Source organism: Pteronotus mesoamericanus, unplaced genomic scaffold (genome assembly GCF_021234165.1).
Source record: "Pteronotus mesoamericanus isolate MK-2021 breed Mesoamerican mustached bat unplaced genomic scaffold, CSHL_Meso_final scaffold_408, whole genome shotgun sequence".
Lineage (NCBI taxonomy): Eukaryota > Metazoa > Chordata > Mammalia > Chiroptera > Mormoopidae > Pteronotus > Pteronotus mesoamericanus.
In genome coordinates, this window is record NW_026555315.1 from 5,378,917 (window position 1) to 5,406,655 (window position 27,739).

Genomic DNA, 27,739 nt, shown 5'->3' on the forward strand with positions numbered 1-27,739 from the left:
AGGCTGGGAGCCGAGCCCGGTGGGAGCCCTTTCCCTTCCCAGCTGGGCCGGCAACGCGCCAGGTTGTTGAGATAACATCAGCTCAGGAATTAATTATAGCACTGCTTCTCATGCTATGTATCAGCCCCTCAGAGCGGCGGCTCCATCCATCTCCCCTGATTTTGCCTTCCTGAGTGCACATGGGCGGGGGGCGGTGTGTCCAGCAGGAGGGCAGGGAGGCAAGAAGCCCCCGTGGAGTGGCCCCTTGCCCGTGGCATGACGGGCAACTTTTAAAGGCATAGGAGCTATCATTCATTCGAAGGCCCACGAAAACCCATGACTACAAAAGCTGCTCAGGATCCCTTTTTGGGCCTGGGACCCTCCCACAGAGTCCCAGGGCTCCAAGGAATGCAGCTTGAAAACTGCGACAAAATCCACAGACACCTTTGCCTGTCATTCAAGGCCCTTTGCCCCTTGGTGCCACCCTGCCCACCCGGTCTCAGCGCTCCCTGCTACACGCCACTCAGTCCAGAGCTGCCTTGGATCCTGGCCACTCGCCACCCTGTTTCCTGTACCCGAAAGCTCCCTGCGCCCCACCTCAGTCCCACCACGCAGTCCGTTGCTGAATTTCCATCCCTTCTCCAAGACGCAACTACTCGAATCACTCCCCCTCCTTCAAGCGTCCTTGTGGCCCTTCTTGGGACACCCATTCCTCCAAAGCCTCCCGGCACTTCCTACCATTAGCGCTGGTTATTTATGTGCTTGTCTGGTCTCTCTGTTAGCCAGCAAATTCCTTAAGGGCAGAAACTGTTTTCTTTATCTCTTTCTCTCTGGCAGTTCCCAGCAGGTTCTTGGGCCGAGAAGGGGCTGAATAAATATTTACTGGTGTAGTATCTTTATCGAGTGTCCATTACAAGCCCAAGTGTTGTGCGAGGTACTCAGGCTGCATGGTGGAAGGCCCAGGCCCAGCCCTCAGCGAGGCCCCGTCAGGAAGAAAGCAAACCTACAAACCCACATTTGCAGTTCAGGCCAAAAAAATAAAGTGCGAAGTGACGGATGTGGGCAGCTCAGAAGTCAGTGCCTAACCCAGCCAAGGGGCGGTCAAGGAAGGCTTCGTAAAGGGGCGACACCGGGGAGAAGGCAAAGGACAAGCAACCCTTCTCAGGTGGTTGTGCGGGGAACAGCACAGCGGGCAGAAGGAACAGCACGTGCAAAGGCAGAGACGGCAGAGAGCACGGCTGGAGCTGCCCAGACTCAGGCACGGGGGTTGGGGAGTGGGAGATCACTCTAGAGCAGGCAGGGGCAGAAAGAAACACTTTGGGGAATATTGGACTGGAAAGCAGGAAGGGAGGCTTCCAGCAGTCCTCCCGGGCTACATACAATAAGAATGTGGTGCACGGGGCAGGAGGCAGCGGTGAGACCGGGCAGGGTTTGTCTCCTCTCTGAGTCTCAGTCTGGCCACCTGTAAAGTGGGTGGTTTGGACCAGAGAGTCTTGAAGACCGCCCCCCCCCCCTCCGCCGCCCAGCACTGAGTTAGAAATGCCCATGGAGCACCAGCTGGAGATCTGCCGATCAGTCGATCAATACGGTGTCACGAGAACCAAAGGCAGAGCAGAGCTGATGGGGGCGGGGGGCCTGGGGCGGTGGGTGGGGGAGATGCAGGCAGCGGGGACCTGTGAGCCTGGGTCTGTGGGAAGCACCCTGCCTGTGTAGGTAGGTTTTGTTAGCCTCCTTTTGTAGGTGAGGAAGTTGCAGCTCCAAGACTCAGTGAGTTGAATCTGAGGCTGAGCTTTCGGTCCCCGGAGGCTCTGCCCAGCTGGCAGCCACTACTGTCCCCCACCCCCCACCCCACAGGGAACACTGGTCCCGGCCTCACACCTCACGCACGCTTTACAATTCCCTCTTTTAGGCCCTGTCACCAGCCTGTGGGGCAGAGACAGAAGGAATGGTTGGTCTCCTTCTCAGGGTGACCAGCTGAGCCAGTTTGCCCAGGCCTGAGGGACTTTCAGTATTAAGCCTGCAACAGTCCCGAGCAAGCCAAGCCAAGCTGATCACCCAACTCATTCTACAGGCCCGAGTCCCCCCTTGCAGGGGGCAATGCCCTCGTCCCCAAGTTCGCTCCACTCTCAACGCACACACACCTTCCCTCCTGAGAGCCGGCTCCGGATGGGGCCCTCCCTTCCCAACCACTCAGTTCCCAGGGCTCCCTGCGGCCTGGCCTTGGCGGGGAGGCTGCGAAGACTCTGGTGAAGGCACGAGAGCTGGTAGCTGAGTCAGGGAAACGTAGCCAAGGCTCAAAGCACAGCAAGAGACCAGTGGTGGTCCCTTGCTCCCAAGCTGGCCCCCTACCCAACCCTTAGAACGCGCTGCTCCTTCTTCCGTGGGCTGTTTCCCTCTCTCCTCCCCAACAGGAAACTCCCCTAGACTGGGCGCTGGCTCCGTGGCCCAAGCCCTGCAGGCTCCCGCTCCTGCCCCGACGATCAGGAGTCTGGGTTCCAAACCCCGCTTGGCCACCAAACCTCCAGGACCTCAAACAAGTATTGCCCTCTCCCTAGGCCTCCATGATAATGGGGCTCGGGAGAAGGCTCACCTCTCAGGAGTACTGTGAACATGTCCAAGGTGGTTCACAGAAACGCACCGTGGGCTGGCGAGAAGGTCGTGCTGGTCTATGAACATAGTTCCATGGACTGACATACCTGGTGCTCAACTTCCAGGCTGCAGCCCCCCAAGCCGGTGATGAGCCCCAAGCCAGGAGCTCAGGAGGGCCAGCGGGGCTAAACCCCACCTGACGTCCTTGGGGACGCCTCTTAGGTCTGCTTTGGCTCCTTGCTTGGCATCCGGGATGTTATTGCCTGGGGCTATTGTGAGGACCTGTGACACATTGAGCTCAGCGTCTGCACTCCGTAAGCAGCCTCTGAATGGGATTTGGGGCCCCGTTGGGCCACCCTGCACTTCCGGGACCCTGCTGTTCACTGCAGCCTTGACCAGGGACCGCGGCAGGGTGGGCTGGAGGGATCACGCGGTGCCCTTGCTCTCCCTGGGCCCTGCCCTCTCAACACCAGCTCCAAATCCGCCACCGCCCACTACCCTCCAGCACACGCTCCAGTGCGCACGTGCACGCGCGCACTCGCGCACTCTCAGTTTCTTTTTCCATTGTTTGCGGCTAATTGTTTATTAGGAGATGCAGGCGGCTGTGCCAGTGGGAAGGCTCAGCTTGCTCTGCTATAATTAGGATAATGCACATTAGTCATTTAGTGTAACTCCGAGAGCGGCCCCCGCCCCTGCGCTCCCCTCCCCCGCTGCGGCGGCTCCCTCTGAGCCGTGGCCCGGCTGCACGGGTTTGCAAGGGACCCCTGGGTCTGGGGCCTGGGTCCCACCCTTAGTCCCCAGCCCCTTCCCTCTGCTCACAGCCTTCACTTCCTTCTTCCATCCCATCGGCCGCCCTACGAGAATGGGGATTTTCGACCTTCTCCCTCTCTCCCCCTGAGGTCTGGTCAGGTAGGTCAGCCCAGTCCAGAGGGCCGGGGGGTGGAGGCAGCTGAGTACGCAGCGTGACCTGGTGGGAGGGCCCCAGCCTTCGGCCCTCAGACCTGCTCCGCCCCAGGTGCCCTTCTGGCAGCTGTCCCCCACCCCTTCGCGGTCCTGAGGGCCCAGCGTCGGTTCGCAGAGGACCGACTGGCAAAAGCAGGCCTTGCCTCCAAATGGCCCTACCCACGAGTGCCTCGGTGTGGCCTCACTGCCGCATTCCCCGGTTCACTTACCCTCTTCCCGAAACCCAAGAAACCAGGCCCCACAGGAAGTTAGTGTGTCTTGGAGGTCAAGGTGGGGGCTCCCCTAGGGCTGGCTGGAGCCGGAGCCCTCTGCCTCCCCTGGCCTGAGTTGGAACAGGGGGCTATTCCCACAACATCCTTTTGTTCCCAGTCCTGCAGCCGCTGGCAGACTCCAGACCTAGTGACAGAAGCCCCTGACCCCTCTTCCTCTGTCCCTGAGGCCCCATCCGGCCCTTCCCATCACAAAAGGAGCCCGACATGAGGCCCGTGACAGGCGGGCAGACCGCGGTCTGGGGCCAAGGGGCTGTTGCAAGGGGCAAGGGTGAGGAGGAGACCCCTTTCCGATTTTCAGAAATAAATGGAAGAGCTGTTCCCAGGGATGAGGGATGCTCGGCCGACAATACAAGGCCTCCTTGTCACCCCAAGCCTGTTTGAGCTTCTGGTCCTGGGCCTGTGACCACAGATGCAGACAGAACAACAGACAGACACATGCTCACAACTCACAAGGGCAGGATCCCGGAGCAGGGCCGGAAGGAGGCAGGGCTCACTGTGTGCTTGTAGGGGACGGGGCTCCTCTCCAGGGCTTCCCCCCCTCCGTCCCCCGCAGCCCCCCAAACCCTGCCTCTGTGCCCCGGGCCCCTACAGCCCAGCAGCACCTCTGGCTCAGAGGCGCCATCCTGGGTTGTACCTCTTGAGTTCCCTGTCCCCAGACAGACTCCACCGCCTCCCCTGGGCTCCCCCTTCTCACCCTTCCGCTCCGTCCTGGTCCCAGAGGCTCTGCACCCCAGCGCCCCGCGTTGCTCAGTTTCCCATGAGAGCAGGAGCTGCAGGGGAAGGGGCAACCCTGGCCCCCCAGTCTCTCCAAATCAGGAAACCTGTCCCCCACTGCCCCTCGGGATGGCTTCCCTCCGGCGGCCAGGCTAGCAAGGAGGTGCCCGGGGACAAGCAAGGAGCCGGAAACAAGAAACTTGGTCCCCGAGGGTCTCTGGTCTGCCACGCTATGTACCGAGCAGGGCTCCCTCCCTGGACCTGGGGGAGCCCAGGAGCCGCCAAGCTGGCCAGGGCCAGCTCGCAGGGGCTGTGCCAGCAGTAGCTTTTTGGGGTCCCGTGGCCACCTGACCCTCTGGGGCCCCGGGCCTCCTCTGCAGTCCGGGGAAGCATTCCTAGTCCCGCCGCCGTTAGCGGCCTGGGCTCCTTTCATTCAATACGACTCCCCCTCCCCCATGCCTCCTCCTGGGTCACTCTGATTCCTCCCTTTTTCCCAAAGATGAGAGCAGCAGGCAGCGGGAGGAGAGAAGGACTTTACGGGGAGGAAGCCAAAGGAGTGGCCAGGTGAGGATAGACATCCCAGGAGGGGGTCGGTCAGCAGTGTCTGCAAGAGGAAGACTGGCTCAGACTGCGTGCGTGCGTGTGTGTGCATGCGTGTGCATGCGAGCAGACAAGGCCCCCGGGGCCCCTCGTGGGGCTCTGCGCTGGGCTCCAGGGATAAAGAAAGTCACAGGGCCCCTGCCACGTGGCAGGCAAATCAACCGCCAGAGAATTAGGGTGGGGGTTCATTCACATAGGGGCGGGCAGTCCGTCCCCGGAGTCCCGGAGGATCTCTGGGCCCTGTGAGGATGACAATTTAATTTATTTAATGATGAGGATAATAACACCCCAACAATAGCTTGCCCGTAAAGGGGCTTAATTGAGTGCCAGGCTTGGTGGAAGCACTTTGCAGGCGATCTTGCAGCATCCTGCGCTCACAGGGACCCCATGAGAGGGGGACCGCTGACACCCCAGTTTATATTTAGGAAACCGCGGCCGGGGGGTGCTAAGTCATTTGCCCAAGATTTTATAGCTAATAAATGGCAGAGCCAGCCTGATGGGGGTCTTTCCTTGGTTCCTTCATCTATAAAATGTGGGGAAGGGACCCCAACCCCCTTCAGGTAAGAGACAGGGGGCTCCCAGGCTCACGGCAGGAAGGACCTGGCCAATCACCGGCGCTACTGACAGCAAGCAGGCAGGAGGCCTGCTGGGAGGGGACTGGGGCAGAATGAGGGAGGAGCTTCGCTTCTGCGGCCCCTCCCCCGGCTCACTTTTTCCAACACTGGGTTCCAGCCAAGGGTGGGGGTCGGGGGGGACAGTCCTGGGAAGCTTCCTCTCCAGGATTTACCACCTCGGGGGGGTTATGGGCTGCTGGAACCTTCCGTTGTCCCTAGTCCCCCCGTCTCCAAAGCCCACTGCAGTCCTTCCCTGGGGCTCAGGCCAGGCCAGGCTGCAGGCTCACAGGGGCCCTCAGTGGGGGGACACAGAGACCGGAGGAAAAGGGGGCCAGGTCGGTGGGGGAGACACGGCCCTGCTCTGGGGGAGCAGCTTTGGAAACGGGGTAGTGGGTGGAGGAAGGATGGATGGAGGAGCTTGGGTGGGCGTGGGCATCTGTCTCAGACCCCAGAGCTCAAGGAGGTACCCATCCTTCTGCTGGGCAGCTCCCCCAAGAGGGGGCTTCCCGCAGCTCCGGCCTTGGGTGGGGACACGTGTATGTGGACCATGGTATATGGAAAGCTTTCTGACTTAGAAAAAGACAGAACCAGCCTGTGCTGGGTGCCAGGCTTGGCGAGCAGAGCTGGGGCTGGGTTTCCGCCCCTGCTGGCTCCCTGGCCCAGCATCCTTGTGCAAGGCCCGATGCTCCGTGGTTCTACGGTGACACTATAGTGCCTGGGAGGCTTGGGAGACCCTGTCCTTGTAGGTGCGGGGGGCGGGGCAGGGTTTGGGGGACACCAGGCCCCACTGCCACCCCTTCTGCATCCAGCTGACCCTGGTGGCCCAGAGCCTGCCAGGACTCCCCGCACACATCGCCCCTGCCCACCCCAAGGCCACCCACGTAGCAAGCAGGGCGGGACTAAATATTTCTCCCAGATGAGGAAACTGAGGCCCAGAGAGGGGAAGCACCTGCCCAAGGCCACACAGCAGGTCAGTGGCTTCCTGGGCTTGATTCCAGGCCCGCCAACAACTCATCCTCCTTCCAGCCTTGGTGCCACCTCTGGGATCCCCGGGACCCTCTGTCTTATGTGCCGGTCATCTCTGTGTTTGTCCTATTTAACTTAATCGACGTTGATGGAGGACCTGCCACAACCTAAACAATGCACCAAGCATGAGAGAAGGACAGCTCAGCGCCTTCTCTCAGGACGAAGTAACCAGTTAGATGAATTAATGAACGAACACAGGCTGCCTCTGTTCCAGAAATTACGCCAAGCAATTTGCTTCCGTAGTCATGACAAGTCCAAGAGCTACGTTCTATTACCCCTCGTTTTATGGGTGTGGAAATGGAGGCGAGGACAGGTTAAGTAACTTGCCTAAGGTTATGCAGCTAGTTAAGTGTCAGCGCCAGCATCTGAATGTGAGTGTTTGTGGCTCCCAAACCACATGGGTTCTTCCTTCCTTCCTTCCTTTCTTTCTTTCTTTTTTTTTTTTTTGTTGTTTTTTTAATTTATTCTCTTGTGTGCCTGTGTGTTTTTTAATTCTTCAAACAGCTTCGAACAATTTCCTTCATTTGTAATGACATTTATTGTTTTCCTTCTAATTTTATAAGCAATACATGTTCACTGCAGACAACGGGAAAATACATAAAAGCATAAAGTAAAAAAATAACAATCACGCATAATACTCACCCCTCAGAGGTAACCGCCATCAGCATTTTGATATATTTCCTGCCAGAGTCCACATATTTTTATATAAAATTGGTAGCATGCAATATGGCCAGTTTTGCAACCTGCTTTGTTTATTTCAAACTATTTGTGAATATTTGCTGTTCTGAGTAAATATTTTTCTCAAAAACTTGATCTATAATGGCTGTTTGCATCCATTCTTAGTGATTTGCTTTTATTTGACCATACCCAGCTTTTGGGCATTTAAGTTATTTCTAATTTTTTACTAATAAACATGACGTTGCAGTGAATATCTTTCTACATAAATCTTCAGGCCAATTTCTATTTATTAGAGTCCCAAGGGGGAGTTAGTGGGGCAAGAAGCATGAACAGTTTCAAGGCTTTTAAAACATCTTCTGAAATTGTTTTCTAGAACGATTGCCCAATTTACCCTCCAACAGTAGGGCACGTGAACACCCCATTTCTTAAAACTCTTGCTAACATAGTCCGTTACAAATTAAAGAAAACAACAAAGACCTTTCCGAAGCCATATTTTTCCCACTTCAACCCCCCTGCTGTGCCGTAACTGGAATATCAGTTGCTAATCCCCCTTGTGCCAGTGGGAAGACGGGGCCTCAGGAACAGGGGTGACATCCTTGCCCTGGGTCAGGTTCACAGACCAGCCAAGAAAAAGCCGGACTGGAACGCAGGCACCTGCCTCTGCGGCAGAGCCTCTTCCTGGCAGCCTCAGGGGACAGCTCCCTCCACCCCGACCTCCGGGGCCAGGGGCTCCCCTGCTGGCTCACGCCCCTCCTGAAGGCCTGGAGCTCTGGGGTGGGAGGAGTCCCTACACATAGCCTGGCCCTGGCTCTAAACAACATGGCCCCCGGGGTCCTCACCACCTGCATCCACCATGGCTCTTGCTCCCTTGTGCTCAATCATTCACTGTCAGCGTCACCAAGTTATGCCACGTGAGTCACCTTCCCTTCAGTGTGTCCCGTCCCAACCTTCCCTGCTTAGCCCTTGTGTTTTCCAAGCTTCTGTGACGATCACAAGGCCCGGGGTGCCTGACGGACAGACAGACCACCAGGCCTCTCTTCTGCGAATTCCGACTGTGTAAGCCGCGGTCTGGCCCTCGAATCTGTTGGCTGCTGTTGTTTGGACTGATTCCTACATTCGGGCGAGTTCAGGAGCCAGTGCTGAAGGACCCCGAGTGCTGACGTCTGGGGTAGTGCTTACACACTCACGCACACGCGCACGCACAGCTCAGCCCCCTCGGCGTGCCCTGCTGGGTCCCTCGGCCTCAAATTCATCAAAGCTAATGACAGTCTTATTTTTTTCCTGATTTGCAGGCGATTTGTTTTAATTTGGGGGCAATTAGAGGTAGAAGCAGGAGGCATCTGATCTTGATTAGAAGCCGGGAGCGGGCCAGAGGTGCCCCCAGATGGTATATCCATCATTTGGGAGGGGCGCTGGCCTTGGTGCTGGGCAGAAGGTGCGAAGGTTGTCTGGGGGTGGCCAGAGGCCCTCGCTGTGCTCCCGGGTACCCGGGGCCAGCCTGAGGTGAAAACGGAGGGCCTCTGACCCGCCACTGGCCCCCAGTAAAAGGGTAGAATTGACCTTTGCTAAGCACCTGCTGTGTGCCACACCTCATACTGTGCAAAGCAAAGCTGGTCTAGACCCGGGGTCCGCCCATACCCCAGTCCAGCTGGAAAGGCCAAAGCATAAACAGCTGCATGCCTTCTGGTGCCGAAGGTGGCTGGAGAGGCCTCTGCACAGGCGAAGGGGCTCCTGGGCCCGCGTCCTGCCCTCAGGGGACACTCACTGAGGTAACTGATGAGACAGCTCATTGATAGTTTGCATCTCACACTCACGCTAGCACCAAGCTCCGGGTCAGTTGGAGCCAGAGCTGGACAGAGCAAAGCAGGGGCAATGAACCACTCGCGGGGTGGGATGGTGGGGGGCGGGGTAGTGAGAGGTATCAGGGAAGGCTTCAGGGAGGAGGTGATGTCTGGGTGGGACATGGAAAGATGAAGGGACACCCATACCCCACCCTCTGTGCAAGTTTCCTCTTGGGTGCCAGTGGGTCTGATGTCCTCCTGAGGGCCAGTGCAGGCTGTCTTCATGCCTTAGTCTCTTTCTGGAACAACAAGGGAAGGATGATGAAGGCCGCTGCCTCTCAGTGGACATTGCCTTGAAGTGGGCCCAGGAGCTGGTGGAAGAGGGGACCTAAGGGGACAGGGGCCCGGGCCTGTTGCCTCGATACCCCATCTTTAGCTACCACGCTGTGAAGAGCAGGGTGTCCCCTCCCAGGGCCGTGGTGGGGGAGGACCCGGCTCAGCTCACCTGGGAAGGGCCGCACACCTGGCACCGCTGAGGCCCTTCCATAGTGAGATGGCAGCAAGGGGGGATCCCAGGGCTGGACCCCAGGGATTCCTGAGGCCCCAGGCTGTGCAGACAGGGAAATCCTACGGCTGCTCTCGGGGAGCCAAGGCCACCGACAAGAAGGCAGTGCTGAGTCTGGTCCACAGGCCGAGCTGGGCCAGAGGGCAAGCGCAGTAGGTGGGGACCGCAGTGGGGGCAGGGGAGAGAGCGGAGCCGGTGAGAGGGGAGGGTCAGGCTGCAGAGCCAAGCCAAGGAACTGCTGTGGGCTGCCTGGTGCGCGGCCTGCGGGGCGGGCGGGCGCAAGGCGAGGTGTGAGCATGAGTGTGCATGTGCGTGAGCACCCCTTGTTGTGTGGAGTGTGTCCAAGGCGAAGCAGGTACAGGCTGAAGCCCCTCTCCCCGACCTCCAGACCTGGCCTGACCTCAGCTCGCTGCTGATCCTTCCTTCTCCCACCTGCCTTCCTTCGGAGAACCTCCCAGCAACTTTCCTTCCCGAGCACCTGCCACGCCCCGTGCGCGCCAGAGGCAGGCCAGCGCGCATCAGCGCACTCGGACGTTCATTCCCCGTGCCTGAAAACTTGACCGAACGATCTGTTGCTGGCTCCACCGGACCCACCTTCCTTCCCCCGGCCCCCGCCACACCCGAATGCTTACCAGGCTTCCCCCATCTCCCTGGGGAAACTGAGTCCCAGAGAGGTCAAGCCTCTTTTCGGCTCCAGAGTAAGTCGGGGGAAGAGCAGAGACGCATGCTCAGGTCTCAGGGACATCCCCCTGCCCCCACCACACCACAGAGGAGGCTCAAGGCCCCAGAGGATAAATGGCTCACGGTGACGGCAGGAGGGAGGGCTCCCTGTCTCAATGACATAAATACTGAAATTGTGATACCCCAATAGCGTCCTGCCTGGCTCCGCTTCCCGAAAGCTAGCTGTTTTCTTACCACAAGTTGCTTCCTCTTCCAGAATCTCAGTCGCCTTAGGTTCAGGGTTGCCGGGAAGGGTCAGGAGCCCCTCCCCTCAGGGGCCATCGCGGCCCCTCTCGGGTGCCTCGGGCAGGAGGCCCCCATCCGCCCATGGCCCCCTGCCGGTGCTGGGGAGCTCATTCAGAGGGTCCATTCGCTCAACCAAAATCTATGGGCAGAAGTGAGGTCTGCGTGCAGACACGTTTCTTCAATCGTTCCCTCCACGCCGCTGAGTCTGCTGCCCATCTGGTGGCCCCTGCCCCCTCTCTGTCCCCAAGGGGTCCAGATGGCCATCCCCGAGGTCGGGACAGCCAGAGGGTCAAAGGGGACTGACTAAGTGCCACTTTGCGGCCTCTGGGGGCTCCGGGGGCTGGTGAGTGAGGCGCGCGGTCCTGGCGTCCGCATCCCCACCCTGCCCGCCTGGCCTGGGGGGCGAGCACCTGCGGCTCTCGGACCGCGGCTGCCCTTCTCCACCTGCAGCAGGACGAGCATGGCGGCCCCTCCCCACCTGGGCCCTGGACATCCCGCCCCATCTCGCAGTGTCCCTCCTCTGTCCTTGGTGTTTCAGCTGCTCTCAACGTCCCTGTGAGCGGCTCGCGTCGCCACCTCGGTTTTAGAGGTGGGAGCGGTGGCTCGCCAAAGGAGGAGCCTTGAACTTGAGTCCCAGAGCTTCTGTCTGTTTTCCTGCTTCCTGCTGCTTCCAGAGCGGCCGGTTGGCTGCTGTTCCCCGGCTCGGGCCAGTACCCTGGACGGCCACACTGGTGCCTTGGGGCCAGCCTCATCCCGGGGGCAGGGGTACCTTCTCAGAGACTCTAGAAGTAACTGCGGGGCACCAGCCAGGAAAGCTCTCCTGTCTCTCCAGACATCTTCCTGTCCTCGTCTGGGGCTCAGCTGCCCAGCTCTGCCCACCATCAGTGGTGGCGTACCATGCAGGGCCACAGAGGGTCTAGCGGGGAAGGGCGGCCTGGGAACAGAGTCCTAGGGACAGAGGGAGCGGTCTGGTGGTTAAAGCAGCAGCCAGCCAGAGGACCAGAGGCCAGCAGCTCCCCCTGCCGGTCCTCAGGGCGGCCCGGGAGGCCCACCGAGACGAGGTGCCAGTCCTCTCAGAACAGCGGGCCCCGGGGCTTTGGTCGTGCCCCGAGCCAACCACCTCCATTTTTAATGAGGAAATTAAATCACAGATTTAAAAAATAAGATGCAGACACCAGCACCTCAAGAAGAGGAATTTTTAGTTCATTGCATTTATGAGGAATTGGCTGTGAATGTTGGTGGACCTGTCAAGGTTTAGTTGACGGCGGTAAAATGGAAAACGTGCATAAACTGCAAGCATCCACTGTTGCGCTGATTAGGAGAGTCCTCCTTAGAACATAGACACCACTCGGTGTAGACCAATCATGACTTTTTGAAGGTTTGTTCCTTGAAAGACCTTGTAGGTAACTAACACCCATGCAAAGGAGGACGAGAGGGTCCTCAGAGAGGGCGAAGCTCTGAGGAAAAAATCCAGGAATTGAGGTTGCATCTCAGAGGGCTTCATGGAGGAGGCGATTTGGAGGAAGATTCAGGTGTGGATGTGTGCAGGTAGGAGAGGAGAGCATTTGACAGAGGGCACAGCATGAACAAAGGAGGGGAGGTAAGGCAGCATCCGCGAGCGCTGCCGCCAGGAGCCGCCCAGGGTCGCTGGCAGCGGGGGCTTGGGAAGAGGATTCCTGGGGGCCGGGGAGCCTGGAACTGCTTTCTAGAAGGTCCCGAATGCCACACTCAGAGTCTGGATTTTACTTGGTAAGCAGAAGGGAGAGACCCTTTCATGATACTTACATTTGTATGGCGTTGCGGTTTGCAGAGCGCTTTCTTATTCAGTTCTCAAAAACAAAACACATGGCGCGCACGTCCTGTGAGGCAGCATTCTCATCACCCCCTGGTTCAGAGGGGAGGAATGTGGCTCAGGGGTCCGTGGGAGACCCAGGCTGCTTCTCCAACCTTGAGCCTCCGATCTTGGCCCTTCCTGTGACAGGGTCCAACAGGGGCTGGGCTGGCAGCGAGGGGCCAACAAGGTTGGATTTCTGTCCAGGAGAAACAAATCGCTCTGGCTGCTTTGTAGCAGAGGGATGCCTAGGAGGGGACGTGCTGGGGAGGGGAGACTCAGATGGGGTTACATTGTCATAGCAACAGGAGTGAGGCCAGACCGGGGAGGGCTGGGGATGGAGGACAGGGGCCTCAGGCAAAGGTGGACTTGCTAGAAGGCGGCCGGATCCTGCAAGGCTGGGGGAGGGGGCTGAGAGGACGAAGGGGTCAAGCCCGAGGCTCGCATTTGGGTTTGGGAGACTGAGCATCACATTCCCTGTACACGGAGTGTGTGGGAGGACGAGGGAGCAGGGGGGAGACATGGGATCCCTGGGAACCCTGCACCATCCGCGGCCACTGGACCGGAAAAGGGCTTGGGTCAGAGGGTCAAGGGGCCCCAAGTTCAAATCCTGCCACTGGCCCCTTTAGGAGTGAGTTACTGAAGCGTCTTGCACCTTTATCGGTAAGATGTAAAAAACAGGTTCTCAAAAAAGAGACGTTATTGATAAAAAAACAAAAAACAAAAGACTGGTTCAATCCATGGAGATTGTAATCACATTTGCTCAAAGGATTGATCTGAGGATCACCTAAGCTAATGCTTGCCGAGCCCTGCGTGAGGAGGTGAGGGTAAGAGTGTGTGCTTCCTCGACACCACGCTCCGCGAGCAGCCTTCGGCACGCGCCCTTGGTAAGTCCTCACAGTGGCGCCTTGAGGCAGAAGAAAATTCAAAACTCATTTTACAGATGAGGATGCAGGCGGATAAAACCTCTTTAAAGCTTCACAATGCTTCGTGCTGGAATTAACTGCCCCCGTGCTGCAGACAAAGAGATGACGCAGCAGTGAGGGAACTAACGTACCTGCACAGGTGGCGCCAGGCTCAGAGCCCAGGCAGCCTGGCGCTGGGCCGCCCCAGGGCCTGGAACCAGGCTGGGCACCGCGCAGTGTGGAGCGCGTGGTTCCGTGTGAGGGTGGCAGGCCGGGGTGTCCCCGGGTCCCTGCGCAGCCGCTCCTGACCACTGGGGGGTCTTTATTCTGTCTGTCCCCAGCCTCCGGCCGCTCCCACCCAGCCAGTCCCAGCCCACCGGGGCCGCAGGCCAGCCCGGTGCTGCCCATCAGCTACCGGTTGTCGCACACGCGGCTGGCCTTCTTCCTGCGGGAGGCGCGGCCCCCGCCGCCGGCAGTCGCCAATGGCTCGCTGCAGCGCTCCGAGCCCTTCGTGGTGTTCCAGACCAAGGAGCTGCCCGTCCTCAACGTCTCCCTGGGGCCCTTCAGCACCAGCCAGGTGGTGGCCCGGGAGCTCCTGCAGCCGTCCAGCACCCTGGACATCCCCGAGCGCCTGACAGTCAACTGGAAGGTGCGAGCTTTCATCGTCCGTGCCCGCGTGCCCGCCTCACAGCCTGTGGCCCAGGTGCTGTTCTATGTAGCCGGCCGGGACTGGGACGACTTTGGCGTCACCGAGCGGCTGCCCTGTGTCCGCTTGCATGCCTTCCGAGACTCCCGGGAGGTCAAGAGCTCCTGCCGCCTCAGTGGCGGCCTGGCCACCTGTCTCGTGCGGGCTGAGCTGCCCCTGGCCTGGTTTGGGCCCCCCGCCCCGGCAGCGCCGCCCACCGCCCGGCGCAAGTCTCCAGATGGGCTGGAGCCCGAGCTGGCAGGGGAGAGCCAGCAGGCCGAGCTGTACTACACTCTCCACGCCCCGGATGCATCCGGGGGCTGCGGGGGCCCCCGGCGTGGCCCCGGGGCCGGAGTGGGGGCCCGGGCAGAGAGCCCTACCCAGCACCCCCTGCTGCGCATAGGGAGCATAAGCCTGTTCCGCCCGCCCCCCAGGAGGACCCTGCAGGAGCACAGGCTGGACAGCAACCTGATGATCCGCCTGCCGGACCGGCCCCTGAAGCCAGGGGAGGTGCTCAGCATCCTCCTCTACCTGGCCCCCAACTCCTCCTCTCCCTCCGGCCCCAGCGTGGAGCATTTCACACTCAGGTAGGGGCTGTGCGTCAGGGTCTGCCTTCCCTTCCAAGGTCAAATGCATCCCCGACCCTCTGTGGGGCTCACCTAGCCTGCCTGTCCTGCATCCTTATCCCAGCATTTCCGTTTATCGCTTGGCTGACCTTAGGAAGACACGTCCCTTATTCGAGCCTCAGTGTTCTCATCTGTCTAATGGCAACAGGCATCTCTGCCCAGCCTTTGTGTGCCACAGAAATGACATGTGGTAGAGGAAAAAGGCCAGTTTTCACAAGCACGCGTGTCCAAAAGGGTCAAACTGGGGCTGGAAGGGCCCCGAGACGTGAGCTGGTTCAACCCTCCCATTTTACAGATGAGGAGGCTGAGGCCAAAGAGGAGAAATGGAGATCGGAGAGCAGCTCCTTGCTGGGGGCCGAAAGTTGTCGAGGCGCATGCGCGTGTTTGGGGCCATTGCCCGATCCTAGAGCTGGAAGGAGAGCTTTCAGGAGTCCCAGCTCTTTTTACACCCTGAGGAGGATACAGTTCACAAGTTGAGAGATGCCTTAAATTGTATCACCTCCCCACAAAATATAATGGTGTCTCACAGTAGGAATCCCTGGTTTGGGCCACACTGGGTGATTCATAAGAAGACCCCACCAAAACACCCCTCCCATCCAAGCACTATGCAATAGGACCTGAAACATCACCGCTAGCCTCCAACTTTTTTAAGCATTGCCCTCTTTTCTGAGTGTCCTGCCTTAAAGGTCAAATACTCCCGGCAAGGATCGTACCTGATCCAATGCTCGATACCCGGATGTGAATGAGTTCAGTCAGTCATCAGAGATCTTGGGCTACATTAGTAGAGAAAGAACCTGTATAATTAGGGAGGTGATAACCAGCTCTGCTTTAGCCAGTGTTAAGGAACACAGCTGCAGTGCTGTATTTAGTGTAGGACACCACACCATATACGCACAGTGTCCAGAGGGGAGTGACCAGGATATGAGTGACTTGAAACTATGGCAAAAAGCAGCGATTGGAGGAACTGGAGATTTTGGGCCCAGAGAAAGGAAAATTTAGAGAACCCTTCTCCCTTTCCCAGCTTTCTAAAGAACTGTTGCAGCTGGGATGGAGGACAGCTGTTCCCTCTTTCCCCAGGAAAACCCATGGTTGTTACATTTCCGCTAAACGTAAGCAAGGAGTTCTAACCCTGAGGGGCTTTCTGTACATGGAACGGGATGTGTGCAGCAGCAGTGAGTCCCTTGTCGCCACGCTGTGCACGCAGAGGTTAGGTAAATGTCTGGCGGAAGTGACTGCGCTCCCGCCGAGGGGCGGAGGCTGTGGCCACGTGATATCAGACTTCCCGGATTAGCCTCAGGCTTTGAGTCGAGGACCCAGGGAGACTTACTCACCTGCTTCTCCTACCGCCAGCCCCAGCCTGGGGGTTGTGACCAGCGGGGCGGCCACTGGCCCCTGCGCCGACCCTCTCCCTCTTCGTCCTCCCCCTTTGTCCCAGGGTGAAGGCCAAGAAGGGTGTGACCCTTCTGGGCACCAAGTCACGGAGTGGCCAGTGGCATGTGACCTCCGAGCTGCTGACCGGGGCAAAGCACTCAACAGCCACTGTGGACGTGGCCTGGGCTCAGGGCACACCGCTGCCCCCATGGTGAGCTGAGCTGGCACCTGGAGGGGTTGGGGAGCTCCCGGAGGGCAGGCCAGGCCGTGGAAGGGCTGGGGCTTAGTGTGGGGGTCTGCGTCCACACGGGGCACCGCAGGTGGCTGGGGGAAGCTCAGAGGGCCCCAGCGGGCAGGCTGCTGACGGGGGCTGGGGGCCCCATGGGGTTTCAGAGCTCCCGAGCTGCTCCCAGCACTTCCTTTCTGACTCTGCTCTTCCTTCCCCCACGCGGCAGGGAGGACCAGGGGCCCCTGGAGATCCTGCAGCTGGACTTTGAGATGGAGAACTTCACCAGCCAGTCGGTCAAGCGGAGGATCATGTGGCACATCGACTACCGGGGCCACGGCGCTCTGCCTGACCTAGAGAGGGCAGTCACTGAGCTGACGGTCATCCAGCGAGATGTGCAAGCCATCCTGCCCCTGGCCATGGTGAGCAGGGCGGGCGGCCGGGCCAGCCGATGCACATGTGTGTCGTAGATGCACGAGTGACGGGAATGTGCACAGCCGAGTGTGGGTATAGATCAGTGCATGCGTGCGTGTGAGCAGTGCCCGAGTGTATGACTGCCGCCTGAACCCAGACGTGCCCGTGTAAAGGTGTGTGCGCGCTCGCAGGAGGCCGGCCGCCGGCGCGCGGTGCCTGCTGCTGGGGTAGCACAGCAGATGCTGAGGGGGCCGAGGTGAGAGAAGTCACCCATGGAGGGGCTGCTCAGGGGAGGGTCTCCTGGAGGGGTGTCGAGTAGTTGAGGGTCACGTGGGGGAAGGGCTCATACAATCAGAGAAGATGAGGAGGGTGCTTTAGGCAGGGGATTCTGCAGACCAGGCTGCCGTGATGGGCATGTGAGTAGTTCATTCGAGGGAGCAATGGATTTAGGAAGAGCGCACCGGGGCGGTGAGGCTGGACTGGCCAACTGGAGCAGCCCAGGAGCGCCTTGAGTGGCCAGGGGGCCATGTCGGGCTTTCCTCTGTGAGTCCCGGGAAGCGTGGGAGATGTTGAGAGAAGATGGGACGAGACTGGGGGAGGGTTGTTTTCTGGAAGCTGGGCAAGGTAGACCCTGAAAGCTACTGCAGAAGTCTAAGCGAGCTGAGCACCTGAGAAGGTGCATGAGGCTGGGGGGAGCGCCTCTTGGCACACGCGTGCGGGTGTCTGTGTGGAAGGGTGCGCCTCTGAGGGGCGGGGGCACTCAGGAGCTGGGGCTTGGCTGGCGGGTCCTGGGAGAGCAGGGATCCTGGAAGGCAAGCACCTAGGCTCCGTCGGGCCCCAATCTTCTCTCTTCCCCACAGGACACAGAGATCATCAACACGGCCATCCTGACAGGCCGGACAGTGGCCATCCCTGTCAAGGTCATTGCCATCGAAGTGACCGGCCTCGTCCTAGATGTCTCTGCCCTGGTAGAATGTGAATCTGACAATGAGGACATCATCAAGGTGAGCTTCCTGGAGGTGGGGTCCCTGGGAAGGGGTCCTCAGACCTTTGAGGGGGGAGCCCCAAGCCAGGGGGGAATTCACGTCTCATGCAGGCTTCCTTGGGAGGCATGAAGACTGGAAATTGGGGGCCTGGGTGGAGAAGAGCCCTGGGCACCCCTCACTCAGCCTGAGGCAGGTGAGGCAAAGCCCTGGGTCCTGCCGTGCCAGTCCTGGAAGGCTGCCTGTAGGAACGTGGAAGAGGCTGTTTGGCAGACCACAGGGAGAAGGCAGCACTGAGAACTTGAACTCCGTCCTATCTGGAATGGCATTATTGCGCCCCTGCTGGGTGGCAGACCCTGGGCAAGGCAACATGGGGCACAGCGTGGGCCCCTCAGAGGTGTGCCCTGAACCTCATAGCTGGCTCCAAGTGGAGCAGATCCAGCACAGAAAGGAAGTTTCCAGAAGCATGGGAGTTAGGCCGGGGTGAAGGTTATGTAAGGAAGGACCTTCGCCAGGCCCTGGGTTCTCCACCGCCCAGCACACAGGGCATCGATCTGACTCAAATGGCCCAGTTGCCACCTCCCCAGGAAGGTCCCCAGAATTGCCCCTTCCCCAGCTTTGGGTGGCGGCCCAAGGCAGCAGAGCGGGCAGTAACGCAGGAGCGTGTTCAGCCCAGGGACCCGGGGGCGGGTGAGCTGCTTGCCCTGCCAGCCTCCAGCAGGTGCCCGAATCAAATGCTCAGACACCGGAATCTGCCCCCTGTTCTGTCAATCCTTCCGCTTGAAAGGGAGTGAGGGGAGGGCGGTGCCCGTGTCCTCGCTCCGGCTCACGGGGCTCACCTGGAGAGCGTGCTCTCTCTGTACATGCTGCCCTGGGTCCCTCCACATCCGGGCAGTCTGAAGCTCAGCTCAGCCATCTGCCCATCCAGGGAGCAGGCCTTCCGAGTGAGCCAGCGCAGGTGGCTCGATCCCATGCCCCTGTCACCTCCTGGGAGAAGCAGCCCGGCCCAGGCCACTGGGGTCCTCCACTGCTGGCAGCTGGGAGGGGGGGAAACGCGGCCTGCTCCCAAGAGCCCAGCACCTTTCTCTGCCGCCCAGGCACCCCACGCCAGCCCCAGAGCGACCAGAACAAAGTCGTAATGGCTTAGACACCAAAGGGAATTGGCGAAGATTCTAAATGGGATTTCTTTCCATTCTCAATGAAATACACTCCAGTCCTTTATGGAGTTTGCCAATATTCTAAATGGAACTTGCCAGCCTTCCGACGGAACGCCCTGCCTGCCGAGGTGGGAAGTTCTGGCAGGACTGCTGGTCCACTCCCGCCCACCCCTCTGAGCTGGTTAGGAGAGCTACCAGGGCGGGGGGTGGGGGGGGACGGCTCAGGGGCTTCCCTCCACATAGGGGCCCCTGCCCCAGCACCCTCCCCCCACCCCCACCCCCAACCAGAGCCTTCACGGGGTCATCAGCCTATCAGCCCACCGGCTGCCTCCAAGCCCGAGGATGCACGCCCACAGGCAGGCACCAGCAGGCGCACCTAAATGTCTTGTACACAGCGTTCGCTGCAGGTGTGCACGTGGGCTCATTTGACACATACGCCCATCTGCGTCTGCCCTGAAGCGCCGGCAGCAACGCTGCTGTGAGTGGGCACAGGTATCCACCCAGATGTGTTCAGTGGGCATATGCCCATCTGGGGAACCTCTAAGAGGCAACTTGGTATCCAGGTGGACATGCATTTGCCAAAGCCGCAGCCATTGGTGACAATAATCCACCCATCTGTGCTTAGAGCTGTCTGGTCCTGATTTTCCCTCTCCCCTTCCCTCCCTTCCACCCCTGGCTAGAGCAGCCCGGTCGCCTGAAATTAACCAGTGCCCGTTTTCCTGGGGCTGCTGGGCCAGAGGGGCCTGGCTGGAGCCATGGGCCTGCCTGTCACCCCCACCTCCCGGACCCCCTCCGTGCTCAGCTGAGCACCCGTGTCCTGCTCAGGACAGGCTGCCCGTCGGTACAGTGAGGACTCCACCTGCCAGACACCTGCTCCGGAGCCCAGGTAGCCATGCAGCGGAGGGGAGCCGGTTCTGAGGACCCGCAGACTGGGGGCTCCTTCAAGGTGGGGTCTGGCCTCTCAGAAGCAGCCCCTTGTAAAAACATTTGCACGTTGGCTCCTTGCCAGGGAGAACACACTTCCTGCAGTAGCCACTAAGAGGTGATCTCTGGAAGAACCGCAGGGAGGTGGGGACACCGGAAGCTGACACCTCCCAGGAGACTTACATTAGGGGCCTTCTCCTGCCTGACCCCTCCCCTTCAGCCTCAAGTGACAGGCACTTTGTCCTACAGCCTTCTGTCCCTGCTTGTCAGACTGCAGTTCCTTGCACTGTCCCACAGGATGACCTGTAGGGCAAGACATGCCCACCAACCTCCCTCCCCCTCCCCAGGTCTCCAGCAGCTGTGACTACGTGTTTGTTAGCGGGAAGGAGTCGCGCGGGTCCATGAACGCCAGAGTCACCTTCCGCTACGACGTCCTCAATGCGCCCCTGGAAATGACAGTCTGGGTCCCCAAGCTGCCTCTGCACATCGAGCTCTCGGACACCCGCCTCAGCCAAGTGAAGGGCTGGAGGGTGCCTATCCTCCCCGACCGGAGGTACAGCCGCTGCACACGCGGCTGACGTGTGGGACGCGCACGGGTGGCACGTCTGCGAGTGTGTGTATAAATGCCTAGAGGGACACAGTCTGCAGGCTGGTTATGCAATCAACAAACTCTTACTGAGCAGCTACCGTGTGCCAGGCATGGACGGGTGTGTGAGATATGGGGTGAGTGTGGCCAGCGCCTTCCTCAGCCCACCAGGGAAGCCATCGTGTATATGTCACAGAGCATGGTGGATGCAGGGAGCAGGGAGCTGAGCGGCGCAAAGGAGAGAACCACCTCTTCCTCTGAGAAGTCAAGGCAGACTTCCTGGAAGAGGTGACTCTTGAGCTAAGTCTTCAAGGATAAATGGAAAGGAGTTGTTTGGGCACACCAGTGCACCTGGAGGCACATCAGCCAGGCACACAGGGACTCACACTAGGCCCCCTCTCTGGGAGGCAGGCTCACACACCTGAATGCCCAACTTTGGGGGCTTGCACGTCTGAATGTAACACACCCCACTCACCTACTCATTGCTCCTAGTGACACAAAGCCCCAGGGAAGAGAAAGAGGGGCGGGGCTAGGGAGAGAAGCAGGAAGCCACGTGAGAGTTGGACTCAGTTCCATCTGCAGAACCTTTGAAACACAAGGTTGGTTGAGACCAGAGCCTCTCAAACGAATGTGCTCGCAACTCACCTGCCAATCCTGTCAAAATGCATATTCCATGTTTTGAACCAGCTCCTGAGTGATACTGATGCTGCTTAGAGTAGTGAGGACGTAGTGAATTCTGAAGCCACACAGCCTGGGTTTGAAAACCCACCCCCGCCCTTCACTCACTGGGCAGCAGTGGCTATGCACATAACCTCTCCGTGCCTCAGTTTCCTCATCTGTAAAATAGGCATGTTAGCACCTCACAGGATTGTTGCAAGGATTAAATTAGTTAACACAGGTAAGTGGACCGTCTGTGTAAATGAACATTCTGGTGGCTGACTCTTGTCGCTGCAAGCAAAGCGGCAGCCGCGCCCCTCACACCGTGCATCTCCTGGTTTTAGCATTCTGGGCCATCTGAAGAGGCAGAGAAGTCCCCACATCATCGCGTCCTAGTTCCCTTTTGCTCGCCGGTTCTTCCCCCAATTTTTCTCTCTCCCTTTTGCATTTAACTATAAGCAGCAAGAGAAACCCAAGAGGCCCCTTCAACACTTTGCTTGGGGTTCTCGGCTGCACATCCAGGTTGGTCCCTCACGAGCTGTTCGCCACCCAGCGGAGGGCACAGCCCAGCCCAACTCGCTGGCGCTCTGCAGCAGGCATCACCTTCACTGCAGCTAGAGCTGAGAGCAGGGCCAGGTGCGTGTTGAGTGCTGAAAGGAGGCAGCACTTGGTCGGACTTGACACCAGGCTTTCTCAGGAAAGGGCAGCCAAGCAGAAGCAGAGAGGGACCTGGGAGGGTCAAGAAGACACCTTTCTAGGAGGGGACGCCTGGGACCCTGGCTCTGCGCCTGTCAGGAACAGAAGGAGGGAGCCTGGGAAAAGGCTTGCCGTTTGCACAGCCTCCACTCACAGGGGCTGGAGAAGGACCAGCAGGGCCGGGGGGGAGGGAGGGGCGCATGCAGGTCCTTGCCAGGGTGAGGAGCCCTGACCCCGTGCCCCCCACCCCAGGTCGGCCCGGGAGAGCGAGGACGAGGACGAGGAGGAGGAAGAGCGGCGGCAGAGCGCCAACCGGGGCTGCACCCTGCAGTACCAGCACGCCACTCTGCAGGTCTTCACCCAGTTCCACACGACGTCGTCGGAGGGCACCGACCAGGTGGTCACCATGCTGGGCCCGGACTGGCTGGTGGAGGTCACCGACCTGGTCAGCGACTTCATGCGGGTGGGAGACCCCCGCGTGGCACGCATGGTGGACGGCAGCACGCTGGCCGGCCTGGAGCCGGGCACCACCCCCTTCAAGGTAGGCGCAGAGGCGGAGCTGCGGTCGCCTGCGGGCAGAGGATGCAGACGCCCTCGGGACAGGGTTTCCAGGGCCTCCGCCTCTGGGAGCAGCCCCGGCTGGGCCCCAGAACACACTGCCTTCTCCACCTGCCCGTCTGCCCGAAGCCCCCCCAGCAGAGGTCAAGGCCCTCTAGCTTCACCCTGGGGGAAGGTCTCCCTCCACGCCTCCCCAGCGTTTTCAGTTTTGCATCACTGTGTGGCCCCTGCGAGCAGGCGTGGGTGAGGAGGGAGGGCTCAGGCAGCCCAGAGGCCAGGAAAGGGAGTTCGGGATCTCGGAATTCAACCCCGACCTTCCCCCGGCAGCGGGGTGCCTGAGTGGAAATCCCCCACCTAGCAGATGGTCAGCAGCGACCCACGGACTGGGGTCTGCTTGCAGGATTCTTGTTTATATAAACAACTGGCCCAACATTGTAAAACTGGGAATTTCCCCTTGCTTTAGAAAACTGGATTTCTGGTTTATCAAAATATGAATCTGGCAACACTAGGCCGCCTTCCCAGCTGGCGATAAGCTGCTGGAGTCAGTACTGTGCCCGCTTTGCGCGAGCGTGAGTTCCCCCATTTCCCACAGTGCCCGCCACTCCCTTCTGTCTGCCTCACATTGAGGTTGGAATATCAATGGCTATTTATCACTGTGCAGGCCTGTGGTTTTCCTTAACATCCACCAGGCTCTGCCATCTGTGCTCCTGCGAGCCCCTGACCCTTGCTTGGCCCTGAACCTTTGTTCCTGGGCGCAGAGCTAAGGCAGAGCCCCTCAGCCTGCCCCGCCCCCTGGGCTTCTCTTCTGGAATCTTCTGGGTTTCTCCCTGATCGGCGATCCTGGGGCTGCTGCTCCCCTGGCCTTCACCCACCCCTGCCCCTCTCTGCCCCAGGTGGTGTCCCCACTGACGGAGTCTGTGCTTGGGGAGACGCTGCTGACGGTGACAGAGGAGAAGGTCAGCATCACACAGCTGCAGGCCCAGGTGGTGGCCAGCCTCGCCCTCTCCCTGCGGCCCAGCCCCGGGAGCAGCCACACCATCCTGGCCACCACGGCCGCCCAGCAGACCCTCAGCTTCCCCAAGCAGGTAACCGGACACCCAGCCCGCCGGCCTGGGGGCCCGGAGTGTGGAAGGAGGACTCGCAGGCTCTGACTTGCCTCTGCGCCGCGAGCCCCGCGTTAGGGCTTTAGGTGATGGAAGGTCTCTCCCCGCTCCATGCCCCGCATGCCTGCTCCACCCCGTCCCCTGGCCATCTGCACGGGGAGTCTGGCCAAGGCCTCCCTTCCTGCCCCTGTCACCCTGAGGTGTTGCCGCTGAGGGTGCCCCTCCCAGATTCCCCAAGGGCCCATCCCAACTGCCTCTACCCCCAGGAATTCCCCTCACCCATTCCTGCAGTCCCCTCCCCCTAGACATGCCAGGGCACTGGCTACAGGCAAAGGTGGAAAGGTGGCCGGCAGGAGAGCAAGGAGTGAGAAGGTGGGTGTTGGGGACCATGCCAGGAGGCAGGAGCCAGAAGCCCCCGCCCCCAACTCGCTCCATGGCCCCGGGCCAGTCCCTTCTCTCCGGGCCCTGCCTCATCGGCAGGAGGAGAAGACTGGGGTTGGGCGTATATTCTCCATCTCCAAGGGTCTCGTGGGGATGATCCCAAGGTCAGGCATGGAGATGTGGAGTTTCTCCTGCAGCAACAGGGACTTGAGTTAGACCCAAGGCAGAGCTTGTCCTTTGCTCATCAAGGGGAAGAGGGTGAAGTGGGCAAAGAAAATCCCCAGGCAGTAGGAGGCCAGAACATACCCCGCACCCTCTTCACAACCTCCAGAAGAGGCCTCCCAGCAATCATCCCCGAGCACCTGCTGCCTGCCAGGCACAGTTCCAGCGCTGGGAAGGCCGGGGGGAGCCAGGACCCCTTGGTCCCTGCCCTCATGGAGCGCAGCCCCCAACAGGAAAGCCAGCCAGAACTGGCTCCCTGATGCCTTTCCCCTTCTTCTCCTCCAGGAAGCCCTCCTGAGTCTCTGGCTCTCGTACAGCGACGGCACCACGGCCCCTCTCTCCCTATACAGCCCCCGGGACTATGGGCTGCTAGTAAGCAGTCTGGACGAGCGGGTGGCCACGGTGACGCAGGACCGGACTTTCCCACTGGTGGTGGCCGAGGCCGAGGGGGCAGGGGAGCTGCTCCGAGCCGAGCTCACTATCGCTGAGAGCTGCCAGAAAACCAAACGCAAGAGCGTTCTGGCTACGACCCCCGTGAGCCTGCGGGTGCACTTTGGGCGGGAGGAGGAAGACCCCACCTACGACTACCCAGGCCCCAGCCAGCCGGGGCCCGGCGGGGGTGAGGACGAGGCCCGGGGAGCTGGCCCGCCAGGCACGAGGGTGTCCCCTCCGGCAGCCCCGGGGCTGGTCACCGCCAGCCCAGCAGTGCCACCCACAGAAGACTTCCTGCCACTGCCCACAGGCTTCCAGCAGATGCCACGGGGGCTGACGGACCTGGAGATTGGCATGTATGCACTGCTGGGCGTCTTCTGCCTCGCCATCCTCGTCTTCCTCATCAACTGCATCGTCTTCGTGCTGCGGTACCGGCACAAGCGCATCCCGCCCGAGGGCCAGACCAGCATGGACCACTCTCACCACTGGGTGTTCCTGGGCAACGGGCAGCCGCTGCGGGTGCAGGGCGAGCTGTCGCCACCCCCGGGCAACCCGCTGGAGACCGTGCCCGCCTGCTGCCACGGTGACCACCACAGCAGCGGCAGCTCGCAGACCAGCGTCCAGAGCCAGGTACACGGGCGTGGCGACGGCTCCTCCGGCGGCTCCTCCCGAGACCAGGCCGAGGACCCCGCCAGCTCACCCACCTCCAAGCGCAAGCGGGTCAAGTTTACCACCTTCACCACGCTGCCCACGGAGGAGCTGGCCTATGACTCAGTGCCCGCCGGCGAAGAGGACGAGGAGGAGGAAGAGGACCTGGGTTGGGGCGGCCCGGATGTGGGGGGCACCACGCGGCCCACCGTACCCCCAAACCTGCACAATTACATGCGCAGAAACAAAGAGATTGCATAGAGGCTCCTGCCCCCCACAGTCTGGGGTCTGCGTGGGACCCAGCGGGACCGCTCACACTGCTGCGGGTGGCCGACACGGACTTTGTAGGCCCTGCCCCTGCAGCTTTGGCCTTCACAGGGCCGCCGCCTCCCTCGTCTGGTCCTCCCCACGGCCTCACATTGACACCCTCTTCGGCCTCGGGGCTCGCAGGAGGGAGCAAGCCCAGCCCGCCACCCACCCATTCCCAACCTCCTCGCTTCTCAGACAGGCCTGCCCCGCGCGTGCGGCACGGAGGCCAGGCTTGGGGCCGGGTGGGCCCGAGTGTGCGCTGCCCCTGCCTCCCACGTCCCCTGCATTCCCTCTGTGCGGGGGGCCCTGTGGGGTCTTGTGTCACAAACTGCACAAAGACTTTTCTCAAACCACTATTCAGGGATTTCTATCCTGCAGGGTGGGGAGGCCACAGCTGCCTGCCCTGCCAAGGATCTTGCTGTGGACACAATGTCTGCAAGGTGGGGGGACACTGTGGCATCGTCTGGCTTCCTGGTACCCCCGGGCCCTTCCTAGGGCCTGGGAGCTGACCCCGGAGGGACCTGGGGCCAAGCCAGGCGCCTTCCCAAGAACCCAGGATGCCCTCCTCTGGCCCCTAGGGCTATAGGAGGGGCCTAAAGGGGGAGGAGTCCTTGGTCCCCCGACACCAAGCCACAGCCCAAAGCACCATGGTCTGGGCGGGCCAGGGAGGCCTGCATGCCTCCCCCCGCCCGCAGCAAGGTCAACACCACGCCTTAGCCTCTCCAGCTCTGCTGACCGCTCTTCCCTTCTCTGCAGGGGTGACCCCCCGGCCCCCTACACAGTGGGATCCGGTAGGAAGGGGAGAGCTGGCGCCAGGGCACGCTGTGAAGGACCTCGGGATGGGCAAGGCAGAAGGGGCCGGGCGTCTCCCTACCCCACCCCGCAGCCACCTTTCTCTCGGGTTCCACCCACCACTGTGTCGGGTTTTTCTTAAATAAATGGAAGCGACCAGATTGGAGGTGGGGGCAGCAGCTCCCAGCGAACAGGCAGCACGTGGTGGCTGGCTCTATGTCTCTTCTTTATGTGTACGCATGCACACTCACCCCCCCCCACACACGTGTACACACATGCACACTGTGGGCACAGGAAATGGCATGAGCGGGAGACCAGCTGTGGCCCTGTTCTTCCTGCTCCGACATCCAGGCGCCCCGGGTCTCTGGTGCCGCGGGGGGGCCCACGTCAGGGGACGAGGGGTTTGCTGACCCAGAAACGTGCCCTCACAAAGGGACGCCTCCTTAGGCATCCGCCGCGACTGGCGCGGGAGGGAGGGGCCGCTTCCGGGCCTCTGGGTGAATGCCGCGGGGCGAGAGGGAACAGAAAAATAAGGGGAGAGGTGAGAGAGGGTGGGTGCTGGCCGGGCTCACTTGTTCCCTCCAGGCCTCCGGCCCTCCTCTCAGGGGGCCTCCTCCCTCCAAGGATCACAGGGGATCCGCCTTGAGGGGGAAAGGCCGGTGGTCTCCATGGCAGGGGCCAGGCAGGAGAGAGCAAAGGCTGTTGGGTGTGCTCCTCCCCCACAACGGGCCCTGGACCAGCCTGGGAGCCTGTTCCCAGGTGTAAGCAGTGGCCCCTGCGGGCACAGGAGCACCTTACCTGAGTAGGGGGACTGGCCAAGGCTGCCCGGCACCCCCCAACGCCCTGGACAGGGGTGCACAGCAGCCATCTTGGCGTGAGGAGAGGACAAGCCACAGCAAACGGCATCTGCTGCAGGACGGAGAAGAGGCGGGACAGGCTGCCCTGGCACCTGCCCCAGCAGTCACCTGCGTGTCGCCAGTGGCCGCCCTGGGGGCACTGGGCGCAGTAGGTGCTCTCAGGTATATGAAGCCCTCTGCACGGTGCCCAAGAACAGCAGACAGAGAGCCCCTGGCGTAGACAACCGATGGAGTTTGCTGCGTCCGGGTTGAATGTTCAGGCACGGTGCGGCCCTGAAAGGAAGACTAGAGTGGCCAGCTCTGCCCAGCACGTGCGGGCAGCGAAGAACTGGGGTAGCTCGGCCACTCACAGAGCGAGGACAGGGGAGCCATGCCCAGGGCAGAGCCACGGGGGCAGAACCACCGTCCTCAATTCCTGGAACACCGGGTACCCGCTATTCAAACAAGCCCGGCAGTAACCTCCTACAGGGGTCCTCAGTCCTCTTCCTTGACCCGCGGTGCCTAGAATCAGCAAGTGTTCAACCCATATGGGCTGACTAAAGTCCAAACAAAAACCATAAACGGCTCTCTCTTATTCCACATTTGGGGATTTTCTGTACCCTCCCATTGTACCACCTGATCAGCACAGA

General features: G+C 60.4%; 1 protein-coding gene across 1 annotated transcript in view; it reads left to right on the forward strand.

Annotated features, from left to right (window-relative positions):
* The window catches only part of TMEM132E (transmembrane protein 132E), a 106,214-nt gene extending 80,801 nt beyond the window's left edge, over nt 1–25,413 (forward strand). The window contains exons 9-16 of the mRNA XM_054593096.1: nt 13,721–14,755; nt 16,230–16,376; nt 16,621–16,813; nt 17,666–17,809; nt 20,217–20,422; nt 22,061–22,349; nt 23,260–23,451; nt 24,358–25,413. Of these exons, the coding sequence (XP_054449071.1) occupies nt 13,721–14,755; nt 16,230–16,376; nt 16,621–16,813; nt 17,666–17,809; nt 20,217–20,422; nt 22,061–22,349; nt 23,260–23,451; nt 24,358–25,413 (3,262 nt within the window). The remainder of the gene's footprint in view (nt 1–13,720; nt 14,756–16,229; nt 16,377–16,620; nt 16,814–17,665; nt 17,810–20,216; nt 20,423–22,060; nt 22,350–23,259; nt 23,452–24,357) is intronic.
* Nucleotides 25,414–27,739: the final 2,326 nt, after the last annotated feature.